The following is a 12255-nucleotide window of genomic DNA, read 5'->3' on the forward strand; positions in this document are numbered from 1 at the left end:
ATTTTTCTCCATTCCAAATAACCTTTTCCTAGGGGTTCAGAAAGTCTTTGGACAAACTCACACCTAGTAAATGCTTCACATGCTGAGGCTGTTATGCTTTGAAACTCTTTGTTATGCTTTGTACTCTATTCACAAATGCCTAGTTTGTTAAATAGCTTAGGAACTTTAAAGAATTTAATCGACCCTTCTCTCTTTGGGCATTATCACACAGCAGTCACAGGAGGACATCAAAAATGTGTAGGAATATTTCTCCAGTCTTTACATTTAAGGTAAATTCCTCCCATTGTCAAAATCAAAGGGCTTTTAAAAATCAGTCTTTCCTTTCTGCTTATAAATTATGCTGGGAAATGGTTACATAATGGTCACGATTCACGCCCCAGGTTAAAACTACAAAATTACATTAAAGGTCTCTGCTTACCATCTGTCCTACATAAGTGACATACACATTTTCTGAAATTGCCTTTACTGTGCCTATTCCAGAATGAAAAAGGAATTCTAGCTTCCAACAGCAACATCTAGTTATTTAGATGCCCCTCACTGGCCACTTATATATCCCATCCAGTCCTATCTTCTTGCCTTCACTAACTTTATCCCTTTTCCTGCCCCCCACCTCAGACCCACCAGGGATGTACCACAGCGAACTGGCTGACAGGGGACCCCACCTGTCTCACAAGACGATGACATTCTGCATGGTCTAGCCCACAACACAATTTTACCTTCTGAGAACTGTGGTCTATGTGGTCACAGCCACAAAACTTAGCATTTAATTGCTAATACAAAACAAAACTACGTGTCAAATTCATTTTTCAAACCTTCAGTGAGCTCTCCAAACAATATGGTCCAGCTACACGTTTTTGTTTCCCTCCCTGTGACTAAAGCCACAAAGTGCTTGTGATACTCTTTTCAAATGTTTTTAGCATTTTTTTATTGTAGTAAAATACACACAATATAAAGTTTACCATTCTAATCATTTTTAAGTGTACATTCACCCTGTGGGCAACCATCTTTGTCATCCATCTCCAGAAACTCTTGGTGACACTCTTGTCATCTACAGGAGGCAGGCAGAAAACTGCCAGTTAGTTTCTAATAATAAAATCCAGTTTTAATTTATAGAGCTGTATGCCTGATGAAGGGGTATCTAACTATGTATTAACTGTACTTCAGTAGTTCTGATTCAAAACAGAATGAGGAGGGATGCAATGGGAGATGAGGCTGGTGACAGTCGGGATCCAGAACACGAGGGGCAGGGGCATGAACGGGGACATGGGCATTTCATCAGGAGCCACAGGAACCTTGACAAGTCCAAGGAGGACGGTGGCACCGCCAACATTGCTAAGCACCTATGTTCCAGAAACTATGCCAACCACTGAATCACTCACATGTGTGTTCAGGAAGCTCATCCTGGTTGCACTGTAGTTGGTTGATGGGGCAAAGCTAGCGATCTTTGCCATTGTGCAGGTAAGAAGTATAAGATTAAGGCAGCAATGGAGGAAATGGAGAGCCAAGGTTTATGTATTTTTCGTTTTGCCCACTGATAGGGTAGAAACAAAATCATAGTTTCCATCATTTTCTTCCTATTTTTTAATCACTTGCACCAATGGTTATTTCAGCTTTAATAAATTTTATGTGACACATCAAACAGCATGAAGGTGGTCAACAACAAGGAACCTGAGGTACAGATAATAATCCATAAACCAGATCATGTGTTATATATACTCAAGGCACCGTGATAGTAATGCTCCAATTAGATCACTATAATTTTGGTAGAATAATTATGGCTGCTTCAAGGGACAGCTGTTACTCCAAAAGGCCCTTTGTGGGTAAAAAGGGAGAGGAGTCGAACACTTATCAATATAAGAATGGTTAAACATGGTGAGAGCTGTGAAGTGTGTAAACGTAGCGATTCACAGACCTGTACCCGTGGGGCTAATAATACATTATATGTTAATAATAAAAAAAAAAGAATGGTTAAATAGATTGTAGGAAAACATGTTGTGAAACACCAGGCAATGAACCCATATGTAGTCATGGGGATGATCCCCCAAATACCTTGGTAAGTATCATATCAACTGCAGAACATATTACAAAGCATGAGGACATTTATGTTAAAACATTCATTTGTTTGTATATGTAAATGGCTCTATAAACACAGGAAAAGGTCATAGAAGAATATAGCCAAGAGGGCTGGGAATGAGAGCAGACGGAGCGGTCAGCTGGCCCTCCATATTGGAGTGAGACTAGAGCCACGTAATCATTCTGCAGAAAACTCAAGTTTTATAGGTCAGTGTACCAAGGGAGCAGGTCGTATTAATTACAGGCTTATAGGTCTTCCATGAAATCTTTATTGGTTATTCAAATCATAATGATCCTCATAATAATAGCCAAGACTCGATCAGTATGTGTGTGCACATGCCCACTTGGGCTTCTTTGAGATGAGAACATACTGGTTCTTGCAAAGAGTTTCTCCTTGAGTTACAAGAAAACCATTGAAGAATACAATTGATTCTCAATGAGTTACGAGGTAACCTTTAGAATGTGAAACTATTCATTGCAAAGGAGCAAATGAAATGAGAACATTTGATCTTTTGGTTCAAAACACACTAAAATACCATCCAAGTAGAACTTTCCTGTTTTTAGAGTTATATTTGAAGTGCATGTTAATGCCACAGAGGTTGGGTGGGCACTGAGTCAATGCTCTTTCTGGACACCAGTGAAGATTTTGTTTTTTCTTGATTTTCAAGTTAAATCTCAAAATACTAAGCAGAAGACAGAGACTGGAGTGGGAGAGAATTTACGTAATTTTTAAATTTTATCCAGAATATTTTTAAAGGCTGTTTATAAAAGACCATGTATAGTTGTGGTTCAGCTACAATTGAAAAATTAATTTAGGGAACTCACATGGCATTTTCAGGGCCTCATTCCAAATGGAATTTTCCAGACAGACAAAAATTATACTCTTCTCGTCCTTAGCCCTCTTGAAGTTTAAAAAAAAAAAAAGGCCAGATAGGAGGTGTAAATGACTAAGAAGGGCCCTGGAGGAAGCTCTGGGAAGCTAAAGGGTTGGGAGCTTCATGTAGAATGTCTTGATAAGAAGTCTAGACTATCTGTAATTTGCTGATTTTGAGGAAAACCAGATTATTAAGAAATCCTATGAAGCCAACTACTACAGTAGGAGCTGAAAATGCATGTGGGACTTGGGATGGCACGTGGGGGCAGGGATTCCCACACTCCTTTAGTCCACAGCACTGATTATCTATGACCCCATGTGACATTCAGGAGTGACTGCTATCATGGAAGCCAAAAAAAAAAAAAAAAAAGCCACAGAATTAGGAGGACAAACATAAATTATTTAAGTGCCAAAAAAAGACAAAAATTGTAAAAATGCAGACAGGAGGAAGATAGAAACTACAGAATCCATTACATGTAACATTAAGAAGTTCTCACTCGGAGTGGACTGAGTCGAGTATTATAGCATGAGATGAGCAGACAAGGCAAGTAGGATGCCCTTTGTGCAAGTCAGAACAATGCACAAATGCACAAAACTCAGGAAAACTACTCCGTAGTAGTTTGGTTACAGATTGAGTGATGGGAACGTTTATGTTTTATGTGAATATTCAATAGGAAAGAGTAGACAACTGGGTAAAGAAATGTTCAGTCACAGTTCCATTAGTGAACCACTTGTTAAATTCCCTGAGCTGCACATTTTAAAGGACCACATAAGATAAAGTTGATGAATGTCTTGGTTATTATTTCCACCAAGAGTTGAGAAATCTGACACAAAATAACTCCTAAAAGACCGAGATATTAACACCAAATGCAATTAACATTGCTTTCCTATTTCTCTACAGAGTGACGGACCGCTTCCTCTTTTCTCAACACACTTGGAAATCTATTAGTCACGTCGGCCTCAAAAACCACACGGTATGCAGCAGAGCTGGCCTTAAAAAGGAGGCAAGAGGCGGCTGGTCCTCCCAGAGTTTAATGAGAAAGCACCCACTCCACTTTTTCCCGGCCCCAGCCCTCTCCTGCTCTAGTCCCTCTAATAAGTAAAATAAGTGTGCCTGCAATTGAATCAACATGCTGAAAAACAGCTTGACAACCAAGAAGTTCTGGAGATATTTTTAATTGCCTTATTTGTTTACTCCCCACTTACTCTCACACCTTCCCCCATTTAAATAGTATGTACAAATACTCCAGAGGCAGGGAATCAATGCTTGGGTAACTTGCAAATGCCATGAGAAACAGAGCAAGAAATCAGGCCCTTTCAGTCTAGGAAAGAAAAGAGCAACCAGGTTGCCTGGAAACATCTCTGTGCCCACCGAGAAAGCACATCGGCTGCCCAGGCTCTCAGCCACCATCTTCGTTCCCCCCCCCACCCAGCCAAGGGGGTGAGTGATGACAACAATGGTCCACAAGGGCCAAGGACACCAAGGCTCCCCGCACTGGTTCCTTGGCATGAGGACCTCGATCTGTGAGGTGTCCCCCACTTCACAGAGGTTGTGTGTGTCCCAGCAGGACCTTTGAATTTCACATGAACAAAATACTTTCTTGCACTTACCTTAAGTATGTGAAGATGCCCTCTGCAAAAACCCCGCCCCCATCCCCCACCCCCCACCCCCACCAGCCAAGGAAGAAGGTGGCCTGGCTCACCTCAATAATGTAGAGAACCACGTTCTTATAGAAACAGTACAGGATACACTTGGTCACCCGATTGTAGCTCCAGGCGCCGTGGACCAGCAACAGCTTCTCCAAGTAGGAGAACTGAAGGGGAAAAATGGCAAAGTTCAGGAGGGCCCATCCTTTATGAACAAAAGTCACAAGATGCTGTTTGGGGACAGACAAGGTCGTCGAGGAAGCCAGATTCTGCCAAGACCCAAGAAAACCATTCATTTCCAGAAACTATAGGCAGAGCTTTCGGGTCCAGTGAGGACAACTAAACTCTCCTCTTAAATCTACCTTAGTATTTTCCCCCAAATGCCAGTTTGGACATCTCATTGTTATTCTTGTGAATTCTGTTTACACAAATGCTTCTTAAGGGTCTTAACGCTTAGGAGAAGGTGACCTCTTGAACTGGAAGAAAAGAAAAGCACAGTGGCAACCAGATGCTTCTAGTCAATCAGATTTGGTGGTGACTTCAGGAACAAGGGACAGGAACACTCGTGCACCAGGACCCTTTTTTAAAAAAGGATGCACGTGGAGACATGACCTATTTTCACTGTCAGCCTGCACGCTAAAAGCAATTGCATCGCACATGCACAGAGACGCACAGACACTCAGGCACAATCACACAGCCTTACCACTTTGTTCTCCTTTTTTGCTACCACCTAGTACAGAGTACCCCTTGCTAGAGTGCTATGCAGTCAAGAAAAGCAAAAAACCAACAACTGGCTGAAACTAAGGTGACAGTGATGGAACGGTTCTTGAAGTTTGAAATACTGAGCAATATTCAGTAAAATCCCTGAATCCTCTTTGGGGTAGGGGGTCTTCGGATCCCACTTGAATCCTATCCCCTCAGCATCCTCTTAGCCTGGCTTCGCTTGCTGTGTCCTACTTCACAGAGGTCCCCAAAAGCATGAACATGAGCTGGAGGGAGAGAAATGAGGGGATTTTTGTTGTTGTTGTTATTTTGTTGTGTGGACTATGGTGTGCTCTGGCATGAAGGCACCATTAGGGCGATCCTGTTTAAATCCATGATTTCTATGCACTGATTGGCCTTGGACCCCCCTGACATTTCCCTTGATTGCCTTGAACTAAAACCTTAATTCCCCTATTCAAAGGCATAGGGCAGTCCTTGGGCTCATTCCCTTGGAAGAAATAATCAGGCTGTATTGAGAACATCTATAAACTTCAGAAATTCTTTTGCTATTTATTGCAAACTTCCGATTAATTTCTGATTACTTTTGAAATTAAATTTAACTATCAGTAGAAAAGAATGACTGATAGGAAATGTAGTTTTCTTTAAAGAAAACATTTTCTTTCAAGAGGAAGCCACATAATAATTTCCACTAGCCCTGAAGAAGTCAGCTCAATCCAACATGACATCACATTTCATGAGAAATCTACCCAGGAGATGGGGGTAAGGTAGGTCACTTGACTGCAAACTCCAAAAGCTATATGGCCACTTCAAAATGGCAGGGGTAGGTGCATATGGAAAAATAAAACTCCCCATAAAAGCTCATTAAGGATTCCAAAGGGGAGTGGGGAATCATAAAGTAACTGGCTAAACAAATAAAAAGGAAGTTTGCATTTGACCCAGACCCCCTGACGTTAAACTTCAGTGGGCACAGAGAACATCTGCTGGAGTCATCCAGAATGACTCAACATTAGTGTGACAATGATTTGTTTTCAGGGGAAAAAAAAAATACATATATCCTAAATCAAAATGCTATTTTCAGGAGGCCATTCCAAAAACCTTAAGAAGGTAGGGGGCGCGAACGATCGTCTCCTGAGGAGAACAGGCAGCTGGGGCCAGAGGACGTGCAGGCTGCCCACGGGCAAGGCAGCAGATTGGGGGGTGGGGTGGGGGGGGTGGGGGTGGCTGTCAGTCCCAGAGGCTGCTCTGTGGATAAAAGCACAGGCAGGCAGGAAAGAAGTAGAACCAGAGTTTTGCCCATTTCATCATTTTTCCCAAGGACTGGGAGCTAAAGTGCTTTCTTTTATATGTAACCTTCCAGGGCACTGCCTTAAAAACCCAATCAAAAATGTCTTCATCCACGTGCAGTGAAGTGACAGAGCCCAAGACGTTAACTCCAACCGGAGACGTGGATCATTTCACCAGGGCAAAGGGATGCATGAAATTGTAGGCTCTCTTGCTTCTAACTGAAGAAGAGGAGGCACAGGGTCTGGCAGAGAAGGTGTACGGCAAAGAGCAATGCTGTCCTGAAACAACGGAACCTCTGTCTGATCGTGAGCAGGACCACGGACAGGAGAAATGAAGACCCATGGACATGTGTGGCCACCCGTCACTTCCTCTGGCCATGCTCGTTGTTACACCAGTGGGGCAAGAAAACCCCGAACTCTAACTCTAACTCTCTCCTCCCTATGCTTCTTTGATGCTTTTGATTTGAAGAGAGCAATTGCTCTGGATTCCACAGCCTATTACTATGCAGCTTCAATAAAGCAGGTCATGGAATCTCCCTTCCCCAGACATTTTAAAGAAAAAGACAGACAAATATTTGCCTGAAACTCCTAGGAAACCTCCAAAGATCCCTTCCAGCCACATGATGCTATAACTCAAGTATTTAATAATGCTGAGGTGTATAACATCTACAGCTGCTGACAGACTACAGGAAGCGAGAGTCCCACAGGCCTCAGAGTGGTTGACTCAGGAAAGTGAATGGGCAGGTGTGCAGGGCTGGTCCCTAAGGTCACGTCCAGGTCTGGTGTTCTCTGACCCTGGATTCTCGGACCCGAGGCAGGTCACCCAATGTGAAGGAGCCCCAGTGTTCCCACCTGTACAATCAGAATTCCTTCCCCTACCTACTTTAGCAATTATCTTGAGGACTTATTTGAAATCAAGATTGATTTCATGTACTTTCCAGAGCCATGAGGATTTTGTAATTCCTCCCCATGTTTGCAGAACCACGAGCTGGGAGGGAATTGGAGAGGTGATCTAATACAGAACCCCCCTCTGGGGAGGTAGACCCCAAAGCTGCACAGGACCAACCTGCAGCCCTGGGTTGCTGGAAGCTCTTTCACAGTCCATATGCAGCCCCTGATGTCAGCTTGAAGGGGTAAAAAGCCATCACTACCTATGTTCATGTGATTAAGGTTAACACATTCTTCAAATGACTGAACACTGGATGGAGATGAGGGAACCCTAGCTAATGACCAAATGAGCAGGCCCTTTATCATGACATACTGTAATGTACAGACAGGAGGAAATGATCAGTGCCCAGTATGTGGTCTAGATTTTCTGGCTAATCAAGCAGGCCAAATGATCTAGATATGTCACCTAAGGTGAGGAGGTTGGCTATTTTCCTTCACTTTTTGGCTCTCCATCATTGAGGAGTAGACATTTCTTTCAACCTCTAGCCACCTGTTCCATGACTACAAAGTACATCATGAACCTCTGCATGCAACATCAGATCCAGAGGGGAATGGGCTGACCTTGGCCTAACAGCAGGAGGCCGGCTGCTCCTGACCATGGGTTATTGCTACAGCACTCTGGTTATGGCTACAGAGAGGGAAGCAGTTGTAAGCCACTGCTTTCCCCTGACCTCAAATGCCTGAGGAGGGAGCGTTCTAGCACCTTCTAAAAAGAGAACCGATTCTGGGATGGGGATGGTAGAGAACGGATGTAATGAACACGGCAATTCCTTGGTATGGGACAGCACAGGGAAAAGCCCATGCAGCAGATGTGGAAGCTGAGGATGAGAGACTATCATTAGCAGGATCAGAGACCTATCTGTTAGGAATGACGCCTGCCTGGAGGACAGAGAGCTTGGCCAAACTCACAGCTAGCAAAAACAACCACAAGAACCAAAACAACTACAACAACCAGCAGCACAGGGCCTTTAAACTGCACAGGATCAAGGCCACAGGGAAATCCGAATACTCTGGTGATTTTGTCTGGACAAACTTTGAAAGGGATGGCAGAGTTCTTAGGGCTGGGCTGAAGGTCAAGCACCAATCAGACCTCATGCCCAGTGGACCTCTGTCAACAGGACAGGACAGCTGGTCAACCATGCCTCTAACCTGTGCAATGGCATAATCCGAGTTGTTGGTTGCCTGCATGCCTTCATTCCCACTGATTCCTACACCCACGTGAGCTGTCTGGATCATCCCAACGTCATTGGCACCATCCCCAATGGCGAGGGTGATGGCCTTTACCCGCTTCTTAACCACGTCCACTATTTCAGACTTCTGCAGAGGAGACACCCTGTAAGAGAAGAAAGAAATGATGACTATGTGCATCCTTCCAGGGGAAACAGCTGTAATCTACATTTAGCTGCATTAAAAGGGCAGTTATTGGACCATTTCCAGATTCAATACATACATTTTATGCTCATGTGCAAAGAAGCTTTCAGAAAACAGTAGCTTGTGGCTTTCAAGTATTTGCCAACTTCACAGATGAAATACACAAGTCAAAACTAACTTAAAACACAGCCTGTCTATAATCGCTCTGCCCAGTGGGAACCATGCACACCAACTCCTCAGGGCCACATGTGGCCCCCCGAACGATAAAGACAGGGAAGCTAGTTAGAGGTCTTAGGAAATGTCTTCCGAATAAATCAGAAAACTAGCACAGACCCCATTTTTGCTTTTCTGCTCAACACATACAACCTAGGGCTGGCAAGAGAATCTTCTGTAAAATCTGCTTTCACGGAAGGGAAAGAAAATTGGCAAGGCTTGAGAAGTGCAGAAAGAGGACCGGAGAGAGAGAGAGAGGAAGAAAGCCTTCCCCTTCTCCACTTCAGAAATGGAGGCACTGTCTGAACGGCAGCTACGGCAGAAGGATTTAAGAAGGGGCGGGGGGTGTCACAGGGACAGAAGGTGTACCAAAGCTCAGCTGGGCAGAAGCACAGCCCAATGGGGGAGATACGACCGCTTTTGCCAAAGAGGGGTTGTTTCTGTAAGGAATCAAAGAATATGGGCTATTTTTCTTAAGTTCTCAAGTCATCTGGGAATAAGACCCAACATAAAATTGTGAGGCTAAAACACAGCAGTGTTAATTGTGATGAAGGCTTTGTTCAGAGTATGAGACCAGATAATACAATAACTTGAGAAAATTACCAGTACCTCAGGACTGATTTATTTTAAATTCTGAACTGGTGAGCTGATAGTCACTTTGGGAAATTGACAGGTAAACTCCTGAATGACTAAAACATACACACACGTGCACACACACTGCACACATGTGCGTGCATGCACACAGTAAAAGGCCTGTCAGGGTTTCCCAGAGATATACTGGCTGAACCCACATATGTACTGTACTTGTAAACTGGAATAGACACTTAAAAGACTTTCTCAGTTGGACTATGACCTTTCATATGGCCTCTGACCTCAAAACATCAGTTTCCAACAAAAAACTTAAACTTGACCTTACATTTACTTTTACCAACCCAGAGACTTATCTGTGTTTGGAGAGACGGCAAACTGAATTTAAAGCACAGTTACTTTGAAAGCCTTTGCTCAAAGAAATGAAAATTAGCAAGTTAGAAAAGGAAAATCTATAGGTTGAAAGGCCTTTAGGAGCCAATGTTATATGATCTACTACCTCTTTTATCGTTTTCACAGTGATTTTCAATAATGGGAGTTTACTGCCTCCTGGGGCAATTGGAACCACTAAAAATTATTATTATTACTTTTTTTGAGGTTGATAAGCTATGTATTTCAAAGTACTAATTCTATCCTCTGGGCTAGGCTAGAATAAGCACAACTTTTCTTTCAAATATTACGAAGGCTGAACTAGAAAGTCACCTATCACATCCTTCCTCCGTAAGTTCAGTGTCTGCTGGCTGAACTGTCCCAGGTCCCTCACCAATGATTTAACAGGCATGCTGCAGAACTTACAAATAACTTCCAAGTGTGATCTTCCAGACAGCTACAAGCAGAGCAGAACAGAATCACCATCTCCCCGGAGCAGATACTAGACCTACTATAATATATACATATCTTAGCATGAAATCACTGGAAGCTTTACTCTGTCCATCACTGACCCTCCAGGCACCTAAGTGTAAGCAATTTTCATGGATAGGGATATTAGCTGTGGCTCTTCCTTCCACATTTGTTCAAGAGCTACTTGGAGCCAAGGGTTGACCTTGACATTCCTCTCTCATTAAACTCCTGACTGGCAGACACTGCTCTCACAATTCCAATCTGCTACACAAATGTGATATCCCATTTCATCTCTAAGCTCAGTAGAAGCAGAGATCAAATATATGGAGAAAACAAAGTAGGATTCAAAGTTAAATAACTGCACATGACCTTCCCTGTTCCCTATACTGTTTAAACAGAGGAAATAATTCCGAGTTCTCATCTTTCCATCAGTAAAAATGGGAAAATGAGAACCACCCACCTAATTAGATAGCTGATATATTTATGTGAATTCATGTTATCTTGCCAGTGTGAAACAAAATGTTATCTCCTACCCTACCTGCAAAACTCTGATTGCTGGAAAAAGAAAACTGGACACATCTGAGAACTACGTACCATCTAACCTACAGTTCCCTGTAAGTAACCTGGGGTACTGCAGTGGCAAATTATTGATTTTCAAGGAAAATACAGCAACATTTCTCAGATAGTAGTACAACATTCTAGCTCAAAGTAGCTCACAGTTTCGATATCAGACAATGCTACATTTCTTCTTTTTTTTTTTTTTTTTAAGACTTTATTTCTTTGAGAGAGAGACCACACAAGGGGCAGGGGCAGAGGGAGAGAGAGAATCTCAGGCAGACTCCCCTTTAAGCATGGAGCCCAACACGGACCTCGATTTAATGATCCTGGGATCACGACCTGAGCTGAAATCAAGAGTCAGACGCTTAACCCACTGAGCCACCCCGGAGCCCTGCTACATTCCTTTTTATGATATCTTGGTGAAGCTGAGTTTTCATGGCTGCTATGATAAAAAGCAAATAGCTTGTGAAAAATCAATGTGGAATAGGAAATGAGGGACACAGCATTCATGCTTTCTCCAAGGTTTGAGAAGGTGTACAAAGCTTAACAGGTGTGCATACCATAACACCAGCAAATGATTATGGCTATTTAAGGATGAAAGAAAGTATTATTTCTTTCTGGTTATGCGCATTAGTGTTTCAAATGTCTGCTAAGTTGTTAGGGCATAAATACTCCTTAAACTGTCTGACCTTCCCTTCCTAACAGTTATGACTGTTCGGCGTTCCTTCCTGGCCTATGGGCTTTGCAAAGGAATTACTGAGACACTAGGGTACAGTAAATGCAGAGAATCTGGGAACCTCCATGTTGATCACTCCTCTCCATGGTTACATCGATCACTCTTCCGAGTACAATCGTTCACTCACTGAAGTAGAACTTTACCACCATTTAATCTCAAACTCTTCTTCTTGGTCCACAAATGTGTCACAGAAGCACACTGGAAAGACACTGAATCAGCAATGGAATCCTTGAGGCTGCGACTCCTTGAGATTCCACATGCCACCCAAGTAACTGGGTAAGCTGGTCTCTTTATCAGCTGACTTGAAGTGATGTAGAGCCAAAGGAGGTCTACAGGGCAAAAGGGGAGTCTGCAGGGCACAAAGCTTAAGGACAGCAACATGGCACTGTGGGAGGAAGGAA

At 43.1% G+C, this 12255-nt stretch overlaps 1 protein-coding gene across 1 annotated transcript in view; it reads right to left on the minus strand.

Moving 5' to 3' along the window:
* The window catches only part of ATP8A2 (ATPase phospholipid transporting 8A2), a 379444-nt gene that overhangs the window by 208464 nt on the left and 158725 nt on the right, over positions 1–12255 (minus strand). The window contains exons 4-5 of the mRNA XM_080799366.1: positions 8698–8881; positions 4651–4761 (exon numbers count right to left, since the gene is read on the minus strand). Of these exons, the coding sequence (XP_080655492.1) occupies positions 4651–4761; positions 8698–8881 (295 nt within the window). The remainder of the gene's footprint in view (positions 1–4650; positions 4762–8697; positions 8882–12255) is intronic.

Source organism: Martes martes, assembly GCF_963455335.1.
Source record: "Martes martes genome assembly, chromosome: 3".
NCBI classification, from domain to species: Eukaryota; Metazoa; Chordata; class Mammalia; order Carnivora; family Mustelidae; genus Martes; species Martes martes.